Source organism: Camelus bactrianus, chromosome 1 (assembly GCF_048773025.1).
Source record: "Camelus bactrianus isolate YW-2024 breed Bactrian camel chromosome 1, ASM4877302v1, whole genome shotgun sequence".
NCBI classification, from domain to species: Eukaryota; Metazoa; Chordata; class Mammalia; order Artiodactyla; family Camelidae; genus Camelus; species Camelus bactrianus.
The window spans coordinates 40,468,218-40,493,341 of record NC_133539.1 but is presented as its reverse complement, the minus strand read 5'-3'; the positions used below and the strand labels follow the sequence as shown (position 1 = coordinate 40,493,341).

General features: G+C 40.0%; 1 protein-coding gene across 3 annotated transcripts in view; it reads right to left on the bottom strand.

Annotated features, from left to right (window-relative positions):
* The window catches only part of COL8A1 (collagen type VIII alpha 1 chain), a 497,220-nt gene that overhangs the window by 358,460 nt on the left and 113,636 nt on the right, over positions 1-25,124 (bottom strand). For all 3 annotated transcript variants that reach the window (XM_010966407.3, XM_010966408.3, XM_074361898.1), the window contains exon 3: positions 521-851. In XM_010966407.3, the coding sequence (XP_010964709.1) occupies positions 521-848 (328 nt within the window). In that variant the 5' untranslated portion in view covers positions 849-851. The remainder of the gene's footprint in view (positions 1-520; positions 852-25,124) is intronic.

Below are 25,124 nucleotides of genomic sequence, written 5' to 3'. Positions count from 1 at the left end.
CATTTAGTTTATTTCCATGTCTTGGCTATTGTGAATAGTGTTGCTATGAACATTGGGGTACATGTGTCTTTCCAAATTATAGTTTTCTTTAAGGCTTGAACTTTTCAAGGGTAGAGTTTTTTTTATGTATTTTTTTTTTCTTTTTTTCTTTTTAATGGAGGTACTGGGGATTAAACCCAGGACCTCATGCATTTGCTAAGCATGCACTTTACCATAGAGCTAAACCCACCTCCCTTGAATTTATTATTCTTTTATTTTGATCTTTTTATTGTGGTGAAATACACATAACAAAATTTAACATTTCCATCATTTTTAAGCATATAATTTAGTGGCATGGAGTACATTCATATTACTGGGTAATCATCACTACTAAGGGATAGAGTTTTGAATACAGTAGGCATTTCATGAATGTCAGTCACACACGCTAAAATAAAATAAGATTTAGCACCACCACCCCAATCTCATAGTTTAGGATTTTGGAAAGCTGCTGTTTTATAACAACACCAGAGTATGACGTTACCTTTGCCTTTCTTAGGTGCTGCTTCCTTGCCCATTCTTGGCGCCGGCTGAATTTCCTTCATATATTGGGGTAGATGTGGATACTCCTTGCCGTACTGCATGTGGGGCAGCTCCTTGCCCACGTTAAGGCCATCTTTGACCAGAGGCATATGAGGTACTTGCTGGCCCAGGGGCTGGTACTGTGGAATTTGCGGTGGGATCTGAGGAGGGATTTGAGGTGGCAGCGGCTTGATTCCATAGTAGGCACCAGCTTGGGTGAGCCTGACGGAGCCCAGGGAAATGATGAGCAGCACCCCCAGCAGCTTCAGAGGCGCCGGCGGCACAGCCATCACCTATGGAGGAAAGCATGCACCAACACGGTGAAAACCAGCAGGCAAGTGACCGGGGTTTACCAAGAGAAAGAAGGAAGGAAAAAGAAAAGGAAACAGAGTCTGTATCAGCAGAACTTCATGAGCAGAAGACAAATGGAAAGGAATGTGTTATTTTTCAATAGAAAACAAAGAGATGAAAACCAGGCAAGAGTAGGCTCTGTCCAATGAAGGCAATTGGTGGGATTGTAAGCTACGGGACGGACTGCTAGTTGTCCCTGAATGTAAATTCTGCCCTCTCTCATTGTGTTGCAACCCCTGAATTTCTGCTGGAACAGAGCAAGCCTAGAATGAAGACATTTCAGCTAGATGTGGCCATGTGACAAAGTTCTGGCCAATTGGATGTAGCTGTAACGGGTACAACTTTCCATTATTTAGAAGGATCCTAAAGAGGAGTGGGCATGTTCTTTCTCTTCCTCCTTCCTGCTGGCTGGAATGTGGATATATTGGACAGGAAATGGACCAGACACCATGGGCCATGAAGTGAAAGTTGTGCATTGAGGATGGTAGAGCAACGTACTAGAAGAAATCTAAGCCTTGGTTGAACTTGGAGGCGCCATATATTAATCTTTAAGTTTGGAATTTGTTTATGCAAGAGAGATTTATCTTCTTTAAATCACTGTTATTTGGGGTGCCACACATTTGCACTAAATTTAATCCTAACAGAATAGATTCTCCAAAAGGAAGCAAACTTGGCAGCAAGTCAGGCTTTGTTAGCTAGTGCCAAAATTCTATTCTAAATGGAAACAGTTAATAATTTATAGTCTTTATGCCAGGGGCAGAAAGTTTTCATATGTCACATGCCCTTCGGCTGCTTTGGTGTGGTCAAAAACAAGTGTAAAGTTGAAAGAGCAAACAATAACAACAATAAAAACAGAAAAACTCTTCTGAATTGGTAAAAAGGTACTTCATGTGACAGTCCCAAAATGTCATTCAAAAAAATCACCCTGATAATTAAGCACATACAGGGATGCCATTTACTTCTTTTAATTAAATACTATGAAGTCATTTGTTTAGAATTTGGCTAATTGGATCTGGGTCCATTAAGTTTATCTTTGTATTATGAAAGAAAGGAGTTTACAAAGCAAATTAGTTGTATAAATAAGATAAAGATGTGTAAGTACTCACAAGAATAAACTGTTTTTGAGCCTTTTAACAGAATCGTTTGCAAATTAGCAACTAATAAAATAAATATAAATGAGACTTATCTGTTTATAAAAACCATCTTGAAAAAACGTCTATTTGGAAATGCCCAGGGCTGACGACCAAACAGCCCAGGGAGCTGCATGGATCACAGATCCCCACTAGAGGGCAAGTGTGGTACACATCAAAGTCCGCTCAGTTACTCTCTGGTACTAACACCACATACAAGGCTCTTATATGCTATGAAAGGACTTAATCCGAATCCAAAGTAGACTGTCATCATAATGCTGGAGAGGGAGGGAAGAAGGGAGGGAAATAGAGCGAGATGGGGAGAGAGGGGGTAGGTGAAAGAGAACAAGCGAAAGTGCAGGTTTCTCACAATATTTAATATAAATGTCTTCTGCAAAACTCTGAATAAATTTCTGTCTACAAATAATTGAATTTCCATTCTCTTGAGAGTCTGTTTTCTTTGCTTCTGCCTTACTTAATTGTGGATCATAGTTTTCCACTTCTTAGAAAATGTACATTGACTTTGCAACATCCTATTCAAGAATAATGCCAAGAGTGAACAGGCTACAGAAGAACTGGTTAATAAAAAGCACCTAAGAAAATATTTAATAAGAATCTCCACTATGAAATTAATTGCATTATAAGTTTTCTAAATATACTAACTTATCATTTTTCCCCCTTTGGGAAGAAAAATCAAACATCTGTCAGGAAAATAGGACTTTCTCTATTTCATAAATAAGATTTATAAAACTTTCTCCATTTCATAAATCAGAAGAGTCTTCAAGAACTGTTTCAAGAGTACTCTAAATGGGAAGAGATAGAAAGCGGTTACTTTATGTCCTTATAAGAATAATTAATTGTTATAAACCATTTGGAAAGAGCCACAAAATTAATACTGATTTATACTCAATAATCAAATTTATTTTAGATAGAAAAAGAACATCTGTTGTAAGTATTCAATAATGATCTATTTGTTGTAAGTACTCAATAGTGATTTACTGAGTACTTACCAGACCCATTAGTGCACCTGCTCAGGGATTACAAAGATGAACATAATATGGTCCATGGGTCCTGCGCTCAAGGAGCTTATACTTTTTCAGTAGGAGTGACAGATGTGTAAACTATGGATGAGCAGCAAAGGATATGGGGGAAAAGTAAATTTCCCTCCCACTTCCATTCTTTAGTATCTAAAATCCCTTCTCTTCGAAGCAACAACATTTCCCATTTCCCTCATATTTTCCCAGGGATATTCTATGAATATGCACATAGAATACACACCCATTTAAGACACAAATTATGCACCACTATTCCTTTTTTTCCATTCAGAAGATCGGAACTTGAGACCTTCTTTCTCAGCTTAGTTTTGTGTATTTGAGTAGATCCCTTCAACTCCTTCATGTGTTAGACCCGACTCAGTTGCTCTCTAAGTCCCATCTGGCTCTAACAAGCAGTGTCTAAGGCACTCACCTGAGAGCTGACCTGGTAATCCATACTAGAAATGCATGGTGATATCTTGTCATGTGTAGCCTGGGACTGAATTCTACCTTTGGGGATTAATGAGTTGAATTATTAAAGCCTAACCTTGGGGTGACATCTTTAATAATAAGCTCGCATGCTTAGTCCTTCACCCTTCTATCAATTCAGTGGATGTGCTGGATTATAGTTAATACTCTTCAAACCAGGACAATCTAACGAAATCCTGGAAAACGGGAAGGAGGCGAAATGCCTGGAAGAAGACCAGCCGCATACCAAAGGCCCAGTGGGACTCGGCTCTACTACAATTATTTCCTCTCATAGGCCTGGCCTTTCTCTCCTGAAAACCGCCTCCTTTGGTCGGCCGTCTGCCGTTTCTCTGGTTCTTTACTTGACTAAACTTCGTTCAGTTTTAGCTTGAATGTTTATACAGGGGCCCTGGTTAGAATTTACCACTTGACTTATCCTTACTCATTTCCCTCTTGTCTCTGAGGATCTTTTTGGTGGTCAAAGTGGTGCGGTGGTTCTCCCCAAATCACTCAAAAGAACATTGGATTTATGTAATGCTATACAAACACCTGGCGGGGAAAAGCAGCCTCAGAATTCCTGCTGGGAAGAAATGGTGGTAGTAAGTTTTCCTGCCTCTTTTTTCTTTTTCTGAGGCTAGAGAACACAATAATGCTGCGAGCACTATTTGATGGTTTTGGTTTTTTTTTTTAATTTTGTCTTTGATAACTGGTTGTGTGTGTCTGCACACTTAGGTACACAGGAACATAAACATACATAATGTGTGTGGACCCTGGATCTTTGCCAGTGAGGCCAGCTTAGTGATGGGTGTCCTGTCATATGGGAAGAAGAAGCCACAAGTTCAGGAGTTGAGCTGTAACTCTGCCATTCTCCACGTCCATGACCTTGGGCAAGTCCCTTGTCTCCACTGAGCCTCAGTCTCCTTACCTCTAAAATAGAAACTATAATCTCTGCCTCCCTCACAGCGCTGTTCAAGAGCACAAATGATACTGCAAACGTGTCAGCTGAAAAGCACCATTCAGATTTAACTTATTATTAATGGAGTGTGACCAAAAAGACAAATCAAAACCAACTGAAATGTCAGAGACTTTCAAAGAAGGATATGAGCCAAAGTAAATGTGAGGTTAACTGCAATAATGATAAACCTAACATGAATAAAACAATAATGGCCATTAAAATGTGCTTGTTAAAAATGGCAAGAAGGAACAGATGAACCACGGCAATAATTCATTCTGGTGTCAGGGTCGCCAGCCCTCATCGTTTTGAACTGACCTAAATGGTTCCCTGTATTTGGGCAGGGCTACAGAGAGTTTCAGTTTCCTCACGTGACCTGTAATGTATATAACAGAACAACTTGATATATATTATTTTAGACGCTCCTCAGCATTTTATTTGTACATTGATCCTCATGAGATTTTGGCTTGCTGTCCAAAAGAATGTTTAAGTATTTAAACCTTCGATCCTTGCCCTAAATCCAACTTTCCCTTTCACAAGGGGCTAATACAGGATGTCTGTGTTTGTGTATGTGTGTGCATGTGTGTCCATGTTGTATGTGGTGTGGCCAAGCCTCTCTCATCTGCTCCCGGGCAGCCCTCCTCTGTGTGCCTTACTTGCCCCCTTGCACAAGGTTTGTAGTTTCTCAGGGCTTGAGATTCACCACACCTGAAGCAAGGGAAAGTTAGGAGAATCTTACCACTCCAACATTCACCATAATTGTCTTCTTGGCTTTTCCATGCCTCTGAAACAAAATTCTCTCCTGACTGATTGCATTTCTCAGGGCAGTCCATTCACTGGATATAGATGTCTACGAAGCACCTACTAATTGCTACAAACTGTTCTGGGTTATTGGAGAGAGAGTGGTGAATTAGAGAAGTGAGTCCCTGGTCTTGTTGAACTCTCGTTCTAGTGTGGGGAGACATGCAATCACCAAGTTAAAAATAAATTTTATAATTTCAGACTTAGTGCTATGAAGAAAGCAAAGCAGGGGAAAGGGTTTGATTTGAGAATGGCTTGGGATGGAAAATGCTGTTTTGGAAGAGAGGGGAACATCTGTGAGGAAGTAAATTTTGGTTAGAGGTGTAAAGGTTGAGAGGTTTATTGCTATTAAGACACAATACTGAAAAAAGGGAATCTTATTAGTTACAGTGGGAGCTGTATGCACTGTTCACTACTATAAACCTCTGTTGCAAAACAAAAAATTTATTCCTCATCTAGGCCAGTCCTCATTTTGACCTCTTTATTTATGGTATTCTTTTTTTCTGGAGGACTCTTCTTTTTTAATCTCTCTCCAGATTTCACCCCTACTGTATTGGTTTGCTAGGGTTGCAATAACAAAGTCCCTCAGGCTGGGTGGCTCAAACAACAGAAATTTATTTCCTCACAATTCTGGAGGCTAGAAGTCCAAGATAAAAGTGTTGGCAGGGTGAGTTTCTTCTTGGGCTCTCTCCTTGGCCTGTAGATGGCTGTCTACACTCTGAATCTTCACAGGGTCTTCCCTATGTGTCTGTGTCCTAATCTCCTCTTCTCATGAGGACACCAGTCATACTGGATGAGGGCCTACCCTAGTGACCTCATTTTAACTTAATTACCTCTTTAACGATCCTATCTCCAAATTCAGTCACATTCTGAAGTGCTGGGAATTAGGACTTCAACATAAGATTTTGCGGGGGACACAACTCGGCCCATAACAGCTACCATTCCTCTAGACCAACTACATGCCTACCTCCTCTGTAAAATCTTCCCTACCCTCCCAGCCATCATTTTTTTGCTAGTCCTATTGAAAGTTCAACACAAAGTTAAATGAACTTCTAATCAACCTTATGGTTTTTTTCCCCCTTTTTGGGGGTCCATTAAACCTCAACATGATCGTTAGCATGTTGAGAACAAGGAACATGTGTGATATTCTTTTGACTTTCTCAATATTTATTGATGAAGCCTCACAGTCAAAATTTTTAGCATTTATAGGGGCTTTAGAAAATATCTAATCCAGCCTCCTTCCCCACTTAGAATCCTTCCTTCAACAGTTGTTGATCAAAGGCCCTCATATTTCCTACTTGAATGTTTATAATAATGGAAAAATGGGTAAGACAGCTTATAGCTTCTTGTGCAACTTTTGTTGCTATTTTTATTATCTGAGCAGCAGGTAGGGAAGACTCACCTTTTCTGATTCACTAATGGCAGTGCACTTGTAGCTTACTTTAGTGGCAGTGGGGAAAGGGCATTGAGAAATATATCTCAAAATTGTCTAAAGCAAAAGATGAATAGTCACAGGGTCTTTTATTGTCATGCAAATAAGCCTACCTTAGGGTCAGCAAACTAGGAATGTGAACTTTGTTGCCTAATTTATTAACATTACAGCCCTTAACAACTCTGTAAACTATGTTGATTAACCCCACTCAGGTTATGGTTTTATTGCCCTTCAGAACATTAACCAGTTTTGCATCAAATTTAGCATTATCTCAGCATACTTTTTTATCTGTTCATTCTAATGGAACACCCAGATTTTTAATATTTTATTTCCAATTGACTTTGTCACCATGTTAAGTAAAACTTTGACATGTTCACTCATAAATGAGAATTGTGTTTTTAACATTTTGAGAATTATGCTTTGAAGGGGACACAAATTAAACAAAAACATAAATGTGTGAAGTGTTGGATGATATGGAGAAAAACAAAGCAGGTGTTGTGGGTAAGGAAGTTGAAGTGATGCTCTTTAAAACCCATTTTACTGGAAAAACTGAGCCTTCTGTGCTGGGATGAGCTGGCACCTGGGCTTTAAAGGATGTTAGAAGCAACTCTAAATAATAGAGGCTATAAAAATTTGGCTTTCGGGGTGATTCTGGAGATTAAGTGTGAGCAAAGTTAATTGCTGCATGGCAAGAATCAGAGAAAAGGACATCTCCAGCTGAGAAGTAGCCGGGAAAGGAAAAAGTCATTTCAGATGGGCTTTTTGTATTTATGATAGGACATGTATTGTAAATTCTCTCCTTCATCTCCTCAGAGATGAAGAAACCCTGATTCTTCTGAGGAAATCTTCAGAAAACCTAATTCTTTTTTTGGAAATGGATTTTTGGGGGTTAGGTAGAAAAATGGTTCAGTGCTGTTCCAGATTGGCACTAGGCAAAATCAGTGAGTGCATATGAGAAAACCAGAACTAGAGGATGTCCAGAAGAGGAGAGACAATAAACATCAAAACTATAAAAACATTAGCCATGTTTTTGAGCACTTACTTTATGCCAGTACCATGAACATACTTCAAATACATTATATCATTACCCCTATGTCTACTTATTAGGTCTTATCATTTTTTTAACACCAAACTCTTTCAAATGATATCGCCACATTCTGTATTTTTATAATTGATCATTTCACTGAAATTCAAGATTGTTACATTGTAAGTTAGAAATTTCAAATCCTTATTTGATTACTTTTAGGAGATGTCATCAATACAGTAGGTAACAAGGTACAGATCTGACTTTACTGTCTCTTTTTTCCATCTTGTCCTCCAAATCCCAAGGCTGCCTTTTTAGTTGAAATAAAGAATTTCTCTGTTATGTCAGATGAGATCCTGGACTGGATCTCTTACTTTTTGCTTTTTGGACTAAGGACACACACTTGGGAGTTGTTAATGAAGTCAAGGTGTTAATGAAGTCATAATGAATGTGCTGAGAAGGAGTATAAAGAAATTAAACTCTCAGATGTTGATCAATCAATTCAATGAAGGCAGTGGGCAAGACCATCCAATAAGCATTCATTAATTGTAGTCAGTCTGCCCAGTTACACCTATTAGGGCTGATATAAATCTAAAACAGAGTTTGAATTTTATGCCTCATTCATGAATCCTGAATTCTGCTATAGTTACAGTGAGTAGCCAACAACCCCACATACTAGCTACAGGCAGAGCACGACCTCATGGGACCTACAGAACTTGAGATGTCAATTAGGTTGTGTCCCCAGCTCTAGAAATGGGCCACCCACATAACCCCTCTGAAACAGATGGCCAACCACCACATTCCAAAAGTTCTCCAGAAGAGGAGATTTCACAATATTCTCCGGTAACTGATCGCAGGATTTCACAGACCTACATTTCCTAATATCTAATCTGAATCTTTCTTGCTGATTTTTAAGCACATTTCCTCTTTTCTATTCTCAGAGGAGGTGGGAAACATCTGGAGAATATTTTCCTTAAAATAATAGTTCACATACTTGAAGTCTGCAGTTAACTCCTTTTGTTTCTCTAACTGGAATCATGTCAGCTGCCAAAGGGTTTATAAAACACTTGGGAGAACCCCTAAAAGAGAAAGTTCTAAAGCAGAATCCTTTTTTTGTTTTGTTTAGCTTTTCTTCCCATACTATGAAGATATCATATGTTTGCAAAGCATAGAGCCTCTAAATTCTAGTTCTGACCTAAACTAAGCAAGTCACCTACCCTGAGTGGGCGTATTTTCTCACTTGCAGAATGGGGACATTGACTAGATGACTTCAAGTTCCCCTCTTGCTCTAAAATACTATGGTAGCTGTGGACACCAATAACAAATCCACACTTCAGACCAAATAATTTCATGAATTAAATCCTTTGGATGTCACCTCCCACTTCCAGTTACTTTTCAGTATCTCGCTGTCCTTTCTTATAGGTGGAGATGAAGCAAGAAGGGTTTGAACAGCCCCCCATGCCCTCATGTATACCTCTGATGAAATAAGCTGTACTTGACCAGAAACCAAAGGAAGAACCGAAGTAAGAAATAATGTTTAGGGACAAAAGGTGATTTAAAAGTTTTTTTTTTTTAAACCATATTCAAAGATTGACTGAAAATGGAAGCTTGCTGAGAAATCCTTACAAAGTGGCTACAAGTGATAAAACCTTCAATGTATAAGCTCAATTTTCTCCCAGTCATTCAGCAAATAGTATGTATGCCTCCTGTGGTAGGAATGACAAATGAATATAAAGTCTGCATTTTGAGAAGGAGAAGTAGTGATTAAGTGTGACTTACTCATGTTTTTAGGAGCTACAATATTCATTTTGCAACAGAAATTGAAGATTCAAAATTTAGAGGCAGCTTTATAGTAAAGCAGGCAAAGATGAGGGCTTCCCAAGAATAAGGTCCTCCCATTCCATGGGCCTAGTGACGTTCAGCAAGGTAAATTCCTTCTGCCTTCTCTGCACAACAGCTTATGTAAATAACACGATGTGAAATTAAGGTGTTTTCAGGACTTTGCAAGGAAGAGACGTGTAGGGAAGTCTCATTTAATGTAATCCATTGAGTTGGATATTGTAAAAATATTTACTTAGAGCAAATAACTATAATGTAGTTTTTATATAACTACATTAATAATTAATGTAACTATATAACTATAATGTAGCAAAATACAAATATCATGAACATAGAAGTACAAACTTCCAGTTATAAGATAAATCAGTACTAGGGATGTAATGTACAACATGAGAAATATAATTAGTACTGCTGTATGTTATATATGATAGTCATTAAGAGTGCCCTAAGAGTTCTGATCACAAGGAAAAAAAGTTTTCCTTTTTCTTTTATTTTGTATCTACATTGATGGATGTTCACTAAGCTTATTGTGGTAATCACTTCATGATGTATGTAAGTCAAATCATTATGCCGTACACTTTGAACTTATACAGTGCTGAATGTCAATTATCTCTCAACGACACTGGAAGAAAAGAATAAAATACAAATTTCATGGAACATATGTTCACTGCAAACACTTTTATTTCATCCTGAGCTCTTGTGCAGACCAATGGGATTACCAATGAATTTCAACCAGACAAAACTCAGGAATGCCCTTGTCATATGCATAGTTGAAACTTGGTAGTTCTGGTAGAAGTTGTCCTTTGTAAATAACATTAATGAGTTGAATAAAGTAAAATGATAAAATTGTACTCATTTTCAAAATATCTTAGGTTGCAGAGACTAGAAAGTTTAAGTCAAGTGAAGCAAAAACACAAAAGCACATAACTTGTTTCCTGAATGACCTTCACCCAGGTCCTGAGCTCGAAGAACCTGGGGTCCTAGGCAGCCTCTAGATGTGGGAGGAGGGATGGTGAGGAGGAGCTGGCCTGTGTATGAACTCCAGCTTTTCCTGATGAAGGCTTTCATCTTAGAAGCTCTTGCCTTTTCTCCTTTTCTGTAATTCTGCATGTCTTCTAGATGCTTTGCTATTGCTCAGCCTCTTACCCAAGAAAGGTTGAGAGATGAGGTGAAACTCAAATGAGTTAGTGTATTCCTTATCATTAAAAGTTCTGCTGAAAGTTCTGAAAGTTGAGTAAGTTGGACTATGAAGTTCGGCAGGCTCAGCTCCTGGCCCTGAGCCAGGAGGAGAGGGAGCCCTCTGCCAGCAGGGATGTTTCTCCCCATGTTTTCCTAGGACAGTGGCAAGGAGGGACTGAAAAGCACAGGAAGGTCTCTTTTCTCTGCCCCGTTCTGATTGGCACTTAGTACTTGCTCTATCAGTATACCCAGAAGATTAAGCAAGCAAGCCGACTTGCCGTGTTAGCATTTCCCTTTTATTAGCTGGCTGTTACGGCAGTAGACTGTTCATTTTGGTATTTTTATAGGAAACTGTGAAACAAACAAAAAATCCCTGAACCAAGGAACAAATCCTAGCCTTTTCCATCTTTCATAATACTAAAATATTTATTAGTTCAATGACTGTATGGGTACATATATGTCTTTGTGGGTTGAAATGCAAGAGGTAGAGGGCACGAGGCAGCCAATTGTTGACTATTTTTCACGTTTAAGCTGGTGATTTGGGGGATTCAATTGTTGAAGTTTTATTTAACTAAGATGACTTTGAGCCACATAACCTTGAATGACTTAATATTAAAAGTCAAGCTATAGAGTTGCTATCACACATGGGCAAAACATTAAAAAAAATCAACAGCCCTTGGAAATAAAAATAATTAATGCATTTCTTCCAAAATTGCTGCCCTCCTCCCACCCTGCCCACACACACTCATATGGCTGATCTCCAGTCTGAACAGCGAGCCTACTAAAGTTGCAATCTGTGCCCCTGGAAATTTCTGAATTATAAAAGAACTAAAAAAATCTCGACAATTTCTTGGTCAGTAAAAATGTGAATTTGTTCTTTCCCTGTTGCGCGGTACAAGAGTAGCAGAGATCGTTCCACAGGACTGTTCCCAAAAATGAATTGAAATAAAAAAAAATTTTTTTGCTCTCAAGCTGAGGCTAAGCCTAAAACGCCAAGTTGTGATAAATTGTCAGCCACAGAGAAGGCAGTCTCTAAAATCCACCACTTCTCAACCACAGCTCCATCTAGATAATTAGCCTGCGTGGTAACATCCTGCCCTTTGAACACAGGCAGAGAACTGAAAGCAACCAAACCACAGCTATCTGGGTATTGGAAGTTCTGTTTCTTTCAGGGGTGGAATTTATTTTGAGGGAGAAAGAGATGGATGTGCTGTCTGGGAGGAAAATCATAAGGTTTTCACAGTTAATCCACCGATCATTTTTCAGAGAAAATGGAAGTGGAGAAAGGAAAGGACAAAGAATTATGTAATAAATGCCAGTTCTTAGAGATACCAAAGTTAAGGAAGCTGGGAGTATAGAAGAGACTTTTCTTTTAATGAGCAAAACTTGCTACAAGGCACAAAGAATTCACCAAAAAAACATGGAATTGCACTGATCACCAGGCTTCACAAATGTTATTTCTTCGGACTTAGAGTGTGAGTAGGAAACTGAATTGGAGATGAGAGACTTGGGGTGTAGCCACTCCTCTGTCATGATAACACTTGTGGACTTTTCAGGGCCTCTTCTTCCTAACTGTAAAATGTAGGGAGTAAATCATAGCGAAAGGGAGCCCAACTACCTGGCGGAAGCAGGGAGATGGAGGGGTGAGAGGAGTTGGCAGCCGGAGTTTGCAGTGAATTGGGAGCACTGCCCCATCCAAGGGGTTGGTTGTTGAACCACCCTCTTGTGAACCTGGTTGGGCAGGTTTTCCAATTTTTCAAGAAAAGCCACAAGTTAGGACATTTTGTGAAACCTCTTCATTTTGAAATTTTGGGCTGATCCTTTTTTTTTTTTTTTAATAGTGTCTGGTATGGGAAAAAAAATGCCTCCACAGGCAGAATCCAACATTTAGGCTGCTGGGTACCTTTGTACCAGGTGGTTTCTAACACCTCCCTTCTTCTAAAACATTGTAGGGGGGTGGTTCCCATGCCTTTATTTGATTGAATTTCTAACTCCTGGCTTCGTTTCTCTTCGCTGTGTCAGTTGATGAGTTTAATTATTAAATTCAACAATTTTATTTTGAATTTTTAGGCACTACTAGGTTAGTGGCTGAAGATGTATAAAAATAAATGAAAAACAAAGACCTGTTCTCAAGAAGTTCCTAGTCAACTGTTGAAAGTTAAATCTTAATCTGGTATAAATGCTTCAATAAAGACAAAAAAGATTTTAATCTGGAAGAGGTGTGTTGGTGGTAGGGTTGGTCAGACATAAAATGTCAGAACAAAAGTTCGAAGAATAAGTGGGAATAGTTGAGCAGAGTAAGGACGGAAGTGAAAGGTATTATTTAGAAACAGACATTGGCAGCTGAAACAGTTAAAAAGCAGCTGTTGGGGATAATGGTTAAGATAATGGTCAACTCTGAGCTAACCCACCTGAATTAAATCCTCTCACTTAGTAGCTCTGTGATCTTAGGCAAGTGACTTAACCTCTCTGTGTTTCCATTTCCTCAGGAAAAATTGGGGATGATAACATTATCTGTCTCATGACATTTTTGAGGATAAAAGGGAATTAATTCAAGTAAGATGCTTAGAACAGTGCTTAGACATAGTAAGCACTGCGTAGGTAGGTGTTAGCTATTGTTTCCAGAAGGAGTAGGGGGGAGGGGAGGGGAGAGGGAGGAGGAGCAAGAGCAGCAGAGGGGATTGTGGGCACATATTCCACCATACTTAACTTTATTGCAGTCTCGTTTTTGAAGAATTTGAAAGTTAACGATTTTTGTGAAATGTTGTGAAATGATGCTGACCAATCGTACCCTTGTCTGAGATACCGAACACAGGTAAGGTACAGATAGTTCCTGACAAGCAGATAACAAGTGCGGGATTTGGGTGCCCATCTCTCAGTGCAGCCTGTGCCCACCTGCTTGTCACACGTGAGCATGAGTTCAAAAGCTGGGTCCCTTCCTGTTCCCCTTTCCTCAGTGACCCGGCTGCTCTGCAGCCTGGTTTTGTACTGGCCACAAGGGCTTTGGCTTTGAAATTCAGAGAACTAAGGAGGCTTCTAGGCAGTGACACCAGCAGGTTGGCCTCCTGGGAGCTGCTGAGGGACTTGGGCTATATCTCACTGTTGAAGGAAGTAAAAGTCATGGGTAATAATAACTATAAGCTTTTAGTTCAGAAAAATAATCAGCATACAGTCACTTTTTTTTAGAAGCTTTTAGATGCTGGTTTTTCACGCCATTTTCAGGGACTTGAGGAATAATAATAGTATTGCTATAGTTAACATCTCTTTAATGTTTACCATATTACAAGCCTTGTGTCTGAAAGATTCATGTCCTCCTCCCCCGACCACAGACCCTTGCTTAACTCAAAACTATGTTGAGTTTTGTATCTGAAGAAACACAGACTCCATTCAATATATGCTTCTGTTGTAGTTAGTGCAAATCGTAACCTCAAGTCCAAAATACCAAAGAAATCCCCAACTTTTTTTAGCCACAGCACTTATTTAAACAGAAAATATTAATTTTACCCCAAATGAAGCAAATTTAAAGGGTATTTTATTTTGAACAATGGTCATGAATTCTGGGAGCTGGTTATTGGGGTCGAGAGGAGCTCTCTCAAGTGTCCGCAGGCCTGGGGTCAGACCTTTATCTTTGGGAATTCCCTGTATCTAGTTCATAACTATGTACAAAGCAGGCTTTATAAATGCTTGTTGAACAAATATATGAATGATGCCATATTTTCATCCTGTCCCCTCCCGCCTTTTCTAAATAGTAAAATAAGATTGGGAGGGGTTGGTGGGAAGACTGAGAGAGCATTATGGTTTCTGAATACTGAATCAAGGGGACTCTTCTCTCTGCCTACTGTTTTCATTTACATTTCTGATTTTGTGTCCTGGTGTCTACTGCCAGCTCGAAAGAATGAAAAATCCTACATAATAGCCTTTCTTCCTTAGAAATTAATAGAGTGCTCTTTTTGATTAAAAAATAACAAACCTCGGACAAATGGGGAAGGGTTGGCTGAAGGCAGAATAATCTTGAGGTTGGTGATAATGGTCATTCATCACAGGACGCTTGTAAAGAGTGTCTATGGCTACTCCAAAGGTCTTAGACTGGCTTGAGCTGAATGACAGGGTCACAGAGGCATTGTTCTAAACCTGAAGTCTTAATATTCAATTTAGGACTCAAGACCTCAAGTGAAAAATCTCTGAACTTCTCACCCTCTATGAAAGTAATCTCTGAGACTCCATTTCCTTGTTTGTAAAACTGAGAGTGTTGGATTAAATGATCCTCAATGTTTCTTTCTAGTCTAAAACCTCCCTGTCCTTGGCTGTACCCTGTCTAGTCCTTTTTTTGTTATGTCCTAATTATGCCAGATGCTGGAAAGAGTTAGGCCACAGGCTGTGGAGTCAAGTATTAACGTGCACTTGGATGGAGAGTGAGCAGGGGGAGGAGCGATGAACATTTGATTATTTCACATTCATGTGAACTCTTCAACAAAACTTTGCAACGTCCCATGATTCCATTCCCTGTGATTGTTTTGTGGGCCACATCCTTGCCATGAATTTCTGTCTCCTCACGGTGGAATCCAGCCAAGGACACATTACTGACCACCTGCTCACTTTCTTACACAAGATGATTCCTGAGACTTATTTTCTTTGCTTTCTCCTCCTGCTGGTTTATGGCTTTCCCTTATGTAGCAATAAAACTCTTGGAGCATCCTCTTAGGGATGAATTAATGCCATTTAAGTATATTCCCGTTAGCTTAGCTGCCCTTTGATGGTTCTGTTTAAAAATAAAGGGGAATTGGGGCAACTTGGTTCTTACTGAAATTTTCCTTCCCGTTGCTTTAACATTACCACTCCTCTGAAACACTTACTTACGCTCCAAGAGAGCTTTGCTAACAATAAAAAAAATTGTCTGGGAAATACTGTCAGAAGACAAACACACCATCTTTTAGTAATTTTTTTCCCCATTGGAAAGGTATTTACATTACAAAGAGGTCCAGCCCAGCCCATGTGAACTTTCCTTGTATTCCTTTAAATATTCAAATTTATAAATAATAAAATGCTTCTGAATTCCAGAAAACAGAGCACTATCTTGTTCTCCACCCTAATAGCAAACAGATTAAGGATCGGATGTCACGGTCACATTTCAGCTTTGTGTAGTGTGCAATTTATTTTTTCTTTCCCCACATTTTATTTTATATTTTATTAATTCATCTGAATCCTATACTTAATCTGTGTCTGCTCTGGAACAGAATACCCTATGGGATTTAGTTTCCTTTTCTCACAGTCGTGGCCCTGAGAGTTGGAAAGTAGGAGGGTCTGTCCTGAGCTTGACACTTGCCTCTGTGCGGCCTTGGGTAAGCCACTCAGCTTTTCTAGGCTTCTGGCTTTTCTGCTGTAAGAGAAAAGGATATTGAAGGGGGATATTGAGGGGGGAAAAAATCTCCAAAGAGAGGGGGTTTCAGCCACTGTCATGGAAATTACTACTAAAATAAACTATTTTTATTTGTTCCTTCTTTTGTTTGCTTGAATAGTGAAATTGGTCAGATGATATGCAGTGAGGATTGGGGTAGTGTCACCACGACTCATGACCCGTTTCACTGAGCTCATTACCACACACCACTTTTATTTTCTTATTTATCCCATTCAACAAACATTTTCTGAACCAGCATGCTGGTAACTAAGAAGGACTCAAACACGACTAAGATGTCACCTCCGCCTCAATGGCAATCCAAGGCAAAGTCTGAAAAAAACACACAGAAAAATGGTCCTGCTTCCTGTCTTGGTCCTGCTTCCTGTTTACCCCCTTTTCCCTTGTGCTTGCTTCTTCCCTTTCCCTTGTCCTTTCCCAACTCTATCCCTAATTCCTTTGCTCTTTTACAGGTTGTTGATTCCCACCTGGTTTTTACAACATCATCAGCCCATTTCAAACCTGAGTCTGAATAAAAGCTCATGTCTTCAAAGGCCAGAGTGGGGCACAGGAATCAAATCATCTTCCCTTGTCACTGAATTCAAGGGCAGAGTCCTTGTAAGCAAGGAAGAAATGCCAATGTGGGTGACTGGGGTGGCACCTGGAACCAAAATACCTCCTCCATAGTTCTCCTAAGTGCCGAAATTTCCAGAACCTGGGAAAGCTAATATGTTTCAGAGATTTTGTGACAGATGATTGGTCTATAATGTAGGACAGGGCCCAAGGCACTGGGATTCAGGCAGTTTAGGAGAATGGGGCCTGGGGCAGTTTAATGGGTTCTGGGTGTGCTGCCCTGGCTGGGAATGGGTAGACAGTCAGATGGAGGTGCAAGCTAACAGAGATCTTAGGGAAGTTAGAGGCATGAGATGGGGACATGAAGCTTAGCCTTGCCATGAAGAATCTCTAGTAGCTCCTGGGGAGAAGGGCTGGTCATGACAGCATGATTAATCTGTGTTTACTACATCACTATTGAGAGGCAAGAGTTCATGTATTCAAGAAGGATCCCCCGCAGGTTGAACTCTCAAGAAAGGAGATGACCTCCAGCAAAGCTCCATGGAAACTGGCTATAGCCCAGTCCTAAAATGCTTGAGATGAACAGTCTTGGTCCTTTGCAGGGCTCGGACCTCAACCCTCCCACCCCCATCACATCAGAGGAGGGACTGATGCTTCTGAAACATTCACACGGTTGGAGCAAATCCTGCCACTGGCTCACTGCATTATTTAGCTGGAGGTGCAAGGCTTGGACTCCATCTCCCAGATAGAAGAGGGGCGAGTGCTCCCCTCAGCCATGATTGATGAGTGTCCAGGAGACGGCTAGAGCCAAAGTTCTGCCACATCATTGTGCTATTTGATCTTAGCCTCTGATCACACCAGGGGAAGGGCTGGTGCTTCCCTAGACACACAGTTTAAACGCCTCACAGGCGGAGGGGCAGCTTCCTCTCCTGGAGCCTGACTTCCAGGCCTGCAGGATTTTGTGCATGACCCTAGCCTGGAATGTGCCGAGGATGGGGGCTCCCCTTGCACCTGCTATTGCTTCTCTCTCTGTAAATTTACCCTAACAAACACTGCTTGGTCCTTTGCCTTTGTTTGCACAACAACCTCCAGATCATACCCTAGTGCTCCACTTGGGGATTAGAGTTCTAAGAGATAGAGAATGCAGAGAAATGCTTTCACCCATTCATTCATTTATTCATTGATCCATCCATTCACTATTGTTCAGTACTTAGCAAGTGCCAGGTGCTGTAGACACAACAAAGAGTGGAGAATGAGGTCCCTGTCCTGGAATGACTCACAGTCTAGAGGGGATGGCCAGCCACAGAGTTGATTGCTCAGACTTCTTCCCTGGGTCAGTTTCCATCTCTGTGAAATTAGTCATGGGAAAACATTCAACTCCTGTTCATGCGTGTTGGGCTTGTATGATAAGTGCCAGCATTTTTACAATCTCATCCTGGCTTCCCTCCGTCTTCCAGTATGTGATTGGGCTTCTTCTGCACTCTAGTCCTTGATGTGTGTCCACAAAAAACAAACTTATTTTAATATCAGTCTCAACAAGACTTGCAAAGAATGCAAATGGAAGACATTGCATAGCGAACATAACTTTTGAATTATTTCTATGAGCATCTGGCATTACACAGAAGCATATTAAAAAAAATGAGTTATCCGTAAGAAAAGTCTGAGGTAGGCAAAGAATTCCTAAATCTACATATGATTTAGCATATAATAACATTCTGAATTTTTTTAGAGGCATCATACTAGATTCTCACCGCTGAACTCTACTTGTTCTAGCTGCTGCCAAAATCAAATGATAAAATATTTTCACAAACAGGCAAAGAAAATTCCTTTTTATATATGTTTATCATCAACCCACCTACCTATTCATCTTCCAGTTTATCATTTCTCCCTCCATCTACTTATAGTTATCAGTGTGGGCATAGTGGTACAGAGACACAAAGGCTGGCTATTTGCTTGATTCTGAGTTCTACTGAGTATAGAAATGGGTATTTCCAACACCTGTTAAAGGATCTTTTGGATTGAACACATAAAATGTAATTATGTATTACAATTTACATGAGATTGTTCCTTCAAAGAGCTCAAGTTTCTATAAAGTTACTTTTAAAATAAAGATTTTCAAAATAAAGATCGTTTGTGACTAGAAGTTATAATAGCCTGAATTTTATTTCGTGTCCTGTCAGAGTCGTGAATCATTAGGTGTTGACAACAATCTGAGCAGAAAGATGATATCGAAGTGCAGAAGAATCCTGTTAGAGGAGGGTTGGACTCCCTGCTGGCTGCCATTGACCTTAACATCTGGAATAGCCTGCTCACTGTGGTATGGAAACCAGACATTACTCTTTACCCCAACACTGGCACTACTAGGGGTCAGTTGAAGTCTTGTTATTAATTCATTGAATACATATTTTGTAAGGGCTGAGAATGTTTTAGACACTGCTAACTCTATTAGTAATAGCAATATTAGGCGTAACAGACCTTGAATAAATATTTACCAAGTGCCAGACTCTGCGCTCAGGGCTTTACATAAATTTTCTCATGCAATGCAATCCTGACAATTCTGGCAGGCAGATGCTATAATATTCATTCTGCAGATATGGAAATGAGGGCCCAAAAAGTTTAAATAACTTGCTCCATATCTAGCACTTTAGTAGGGAACATAGTAGGATTTGAATCTGATGGTTTATCTCACTCTTCAGGGATATTCTGGATTAAAGCCACTAGAAGAATCTATGGCATCAATGTCTCAGGAAGGCAATTCAACTAAGTGAAGTGCCCCTGCGATCACTGTTGTTTGGCTGTTTGTTTCCACCAGTGCAAATACTGCCAGGAAGCCTGGCAACACTACTCTTTACAGCTCCAAGCCCTCCTCCACACAGAGCAAATGCCCAGGAGGAATCACAGGGAGCGTGTCCAGTGGTCCCCTCTCCCCTCCAGTGACCCCTGGATCCTCTTGGCACCATCATCCTCCTGCCCAGGATTGTTCACTGAGATCCTCCACCTAAACCTTCCCCTCTACTTAAAAAAAATATAATCTCATTTACCTTACAGTTCACTTTTGGTGTTGTACAATCTATGGGTTTTGAGAAATGCGTAAGGACATGTATCCACCATTATAGTATCCTACAGAATATTTTTACTGTTTTAATAATTATTTGCTAAAAATGCTCAGCGTTCCACCTATTCACCCCTCTCCCCTCAATCCCTGGCAACCTCTGATCTTTTTACTGTTTCAATAGTTTTGCCTTTTCCAGAATGTTGTGTAGTTGGAATCACACAGTATGTAGTCTCTTCAGATTGGCTTTTTTCATTTAGTAATATGCATTTAAGTTTCCTCCATGTCTTTTCATGGCTTGATAGCAAATTGTAAAAATCAAAATATAGTTAATTTTCAATGTTATGTTAGTTTTAGGTATATAATATAGTGATTCAATCGTTTTATAGATTATACTCCATTTAAAGTTACAAAATATTGGCTATATTCCCTGTGCTGTTCAATAGATTCTTGTCTCTTATTTTATACATAGTAGTTTGTACGCCTTAATCCCCTATCCCTAGCTCCCCCTCCCTCATCCCTTTCCCACTGGTAACCACTAGTTTGTTCTCCATGCCTGAGAGTCTATTATCTTTATTCATTTGACTTATTTTTTAGATTCAACATTTAAGTGATAACATACAGTGTTTGTCTTTCTCTATCTGACTTTTTTTCATGAAGAATAATACCCTTCAGGTCCGTCCATGTTGCTGCAAAGGGCAAAATTTCATTCTTTTTTTTATGGCTCAGTAATATTCAATTATATATCTATATCTATATCTATACACACCTCATCTTTTTTTCCATTTATTCATCTGTTGATGGGCATAGGTTGCTTCTGTATCTTGGTTTTTGTAAATAAGGCTGATAGCATATTTCTTTTTAGTGCTGAATATCCCATTGTCGAGTTGTATTACAGTTTATTTACCAATGTACTCCTATTAAAGCCACATTTTGGACTTCCCAAACTTCTCTGACTTAAAAAAAATGCAGATAGACTCTGCTAGGCAACAACCAGGTAATTTAAGAAACCAGTGTTGTAGCATTGACTGACAACGGTATCATTGGGCTATGCCTTCAGGATGAGGTATTTGTCTTTTAACAGAGTTCCACCACCTCAAGGAGAATTTGTGGTGAGGAGGTCCAGGAGCTTGAAGGTCACTAGGAGGATCTTTGCAGGAAAGTGGCCTCTTTATGCCTCTTGGATCACACCAGATGGGCACCTCTTCCCCGGAAACGGGGACAAGATAAGATCCCTTGAGCACCAGCCAAATGCCACACTTTGGGTCCATTAGCATCTTCACTGTTAGCATGCTGGGATTCATGAACAGAAGCCATTCATGAATCCATTTATTTTTTATTTTTTAAACTTTATCCTTTTCTACTTTATTACTTCAAATTAACAACCACAATAAAGCTCAAAAAAGTCTAATATTACACAGATAAAAAGTACAAAATTCCCCCCAAAGTTCTTCAGTATTTTTTTTTTTTTTAGTTTTTAAATTACAGAATAGAAAGCTTTGCTCCTTAATTAAAAAAAGAGAAAAAAGTAAATAAATTAGGAAATAAACACATGGAAAAAACAAACAAAAATAAAGTAAAAACAGGTGTTAACTAGGAGGAATAATAAATCCAGTGCCCAGCCCTGACACCAGGCTCCTCCTCATAAGAGGCCCTGGCTTACTCTCAGATGTGCAGGATTAACGTAAATCACAAATCCAGCTTGATGAGCTAGGAAGGTTATAGCTCAAACATGCCTGTTTTGTAGAATGCATGCTAGGCTGGAGGAGTATTAATTTTGAATGAGTTTACTTTGCCTGGTATCTATTCATTCAGAATTTATTAAGGATACCTTTTTTGAACTCATGTGGGTAATGATGGTCATTAAGGACCCCTGAGCTACTGAATGTTCCCAAATGACTTCCGAATCATTACATTTAACTTAGTAATGCTGAAACTACACTTCTAGTTAGAATTAGTGTTACGTTATAATTATTTTAAAATTGATAATCATTGTATGTATATGTGATAAAAAATTGTCCATTTGAATCCGTTAAACCTTATGAGAGTGTGATTATATAAATATTATCATTGAAAAAAATGTAGATCAGAGCATAGCACTCTTCTGTTGAAAAGCTGCCAATGTCTTCCTATTGTTCTTTGCATAAAATCCAAACTCCCTACACTGCTTTCAGATCTTGATCTCACCTGGCCGCTGCCCATCCCTCATTCCACCTCTACTTGTTGATTAAGGGCCACCCATACTGACCTTCTCTGTTCACTGAATTCACTCATTTGCTGCTGCCAGGGCCTTTGCACAAGCTGCTGTTTCTGCCTGAACGTTCTTCCCCAGCTCTGCACATGGCTAACTCCTTTCCATGTCATTCAAGTCTTGGCTAAATGCCATTCTCTCAGGAAAGCTTTCCCTGACCACTCTGGCCAAGGCAATGTTCAAATCTGGTCTTCCTCTGTCACGTTGCCTCCTTCACAATATTTCTCAGTAGCTGAAATTATCTTGCTTATTTCTTTTATTCATTGTCTATATCTTCTGCTATGTCTGTAAACTCTGTCAGAGAAGGAACCTGGACTGTCTCATTCAATGTATTGTTTCCTTAGTGGCTGACACATGGTTTATGCTCAATAAAAATTTGGAGAATGACTAACTGAATGGGTGAAACCATGGATGGTGGCCATTGTTCTTGGGTATGGTTCTGGGTCTTATGAGCATGCATGCCTGCATATGTTCACCTCTAGGGGAGGAGCACTTTGCTGTTTTCTTTTTTGTTGTCACCTCTGCAATCAGGTAGTACATGGTGGTACATTGGCTACTTTAATTCCTGCATTCCCTAGGGCTTAGCACAACATTTGGCACATAGTAGTTCGTGAATTCGTGTTGTTGAGTGAATGGCTGAGTTTGTATGCAATGTTGATGGATACCTTTAAATAACAGGCTATGCCATGTTGGCATATAATCCAACATAATGCCAGCCTCATGGACATGGGTGTCCTGTGAAGCTGCAGTCTCACAGCTTTCCAAAGTCCCTGCTGACTCATTCTCCTCTTCCAGGGAGCCTGTGAGTGGAGGGCAGGCTGCTAAGGAGGCAGGTAGCAGGATGTCTGCCCTTGCCGGGAAGCCTTGTCAGTCCAGATGCCCTGACAAAGTGATGGCAGGGGTTCTCTGTTCTGGGAAGTGCTGCGAGAAGAGGCTAAGGACTGACATTTACTGATGCCCACCATGCGCAAGGCAGCATGTCAGGTGCTAGACAGACATCATCTGACCTAACTGTGACAACACTACTGTGAAGACGTACTGCCTTTTATTTTTTAAAGTAGATGAGGAGCCAGATTCAGAATATTGAGTTACTTGCCTAGCTTTACGTAAGTGATGTTGGCAGAACTAGGATTGCAACGTCTTTCTTACTCCAAATGCTTTGCTCTTTGTACCACGGGCATCACAAAAACAATCAAAGAACAGCAAAATCCCCTCTTGTATGATTCATTGGGGTTAATAAAGTCCTCTTCTGAAACGCAAATACTCTCAGATAGAGTTGTCCTATTAAGTCACTCACACATTGTGTTAATAATTTTGGTAAGATGGATTTTTGCCTATACTCTAATAGAAGGCACTATCCTATGAGAAAGTACAGGTTGGAATGGAGGGCTGGGCAGATGGACAGTTTCTGAGAGTGTGACCCCTCAGGGAGGGGATGACGTGGGTCAGGGGAAGGCTCTTGGCAATGAGATGGGAGAGGGTGGTGGTCTGAGGACTGTACCAAGCCAGGTCTCCCTAACATTTCAAATCAGGTATTCTGAAGGCAGGTTACCGGGAAGGCTGATTGGTAGGTGGCCTGCAAGATGGTAGGTGCGAGACACAGCACAGCAGGGTGGTTACATGTCTAGGATCTAAACCAGACGCTTAGGTTTAAGTACTGCCTCTGCCACGCACTGTCTGTGTGACCTTGGGCAAGTTACTTACCTCTCTGCACCTCACACTCTTGACCCATAAAAAATGATGGTAACTTGTATTATGTATTCACTTGGGTGTGGTGAAGAGTAGATAAAATTTTCCCATATACAGAGCTCTGAACAGTGCCTGGAGCTAGGGATTCATAAATGTCAGCCTTTGGTGTGCTGCTGCCCACACCCCTGAAGGTCTCACTGTGCAATCAGCCAAGGACAAGCTGTGAGATTCACGTGACCATTTTAGAGTACGTGGAATCAGACCAGGTGGTTTGGTGATTAATTGTGGGGACAACTAGATAACAAGTCTCTTTTGGAGTTGCTTAGCTCCCTTGAGTTTGGGTTTGTGGGGTTCTCATATCCAGGAATGTAGAACTTTTTGGCTAAAAGGAACTTCTAGGTTGCCCTTGCAACTCTGTTACCAATTTACCTCAATGTCACCAATTACTTTTTCAGTTTGAGCAAAGTAAAATTTTCAACTATTTGAAAGACTTAATCAGAGTTAATCTCCTTTGAGATGACATTAGTTATGTGCCAATTTCAGACAAATTTTAGTTACGTGCAGATGAGTTTCCATTGTATTTTACAATTGATGACAATCTCCTTCTATCACAGTCAAAAGGAGACTGGGGCAACATTCCTTTCATAGATCCTGGAATTTGAAATTCTTCTAGTGTTGGGTTCTCATGCTAACTGATTCTGAGATGTATGTCTTCTTATGATCATTAATGTTATCTTTACTTCTCACTCCTTGATTTTGGGACATCTGCTTTGTCTTCTGTACTATTGCAGACTTGCAGGCTTTGTCTGCACATTGTGATTCAGAGACCCAGTGGCAGGATGCATTATATCTTGATCTACTTTTTGATAATCAACTGAAACAGTGATGATGGGCTGTAATACATTGGGTTGGAACAAACGTTCATCCTAATGAGATGTGACTTTATGAAAGAAACGCTCCTAACCCTCTCAAGGCCTGAGCCAGGTCATCATGGGTAAATGGGAGGTATTTGAGGTTTCTTTTCTTCTTTTTCTCTCTCTCTTTTTTCCCCCCAAAAACATGTTGGGTCCACCAGCTGTTACCAAGAGCATTATTAAAAATCATATCAGTGCAGAGTTATTGCTGTTCCTGAAGAAAAGATAAATGTATTTATTTTTAAATCTGGACATATGAAGGTTTAAAAAATATTGTTGTAGAGTTCTCCTGGCTACTTTTCCTTAGCTCTTTTCCAAGTTTTGGGCTGGAGAAACTTTAAAATGTCTTCGTGCCAAAGTGAAATATTAAATGAAAACCTTGTGTCTGAGGAGCACCAGGATTAATAAACTGTGGCAAAATAGGTAAGATCTCAAATCACCAGAGGAAGAAATTTCTAAAGGGAGTGGGGTTGTGATGTAAATGG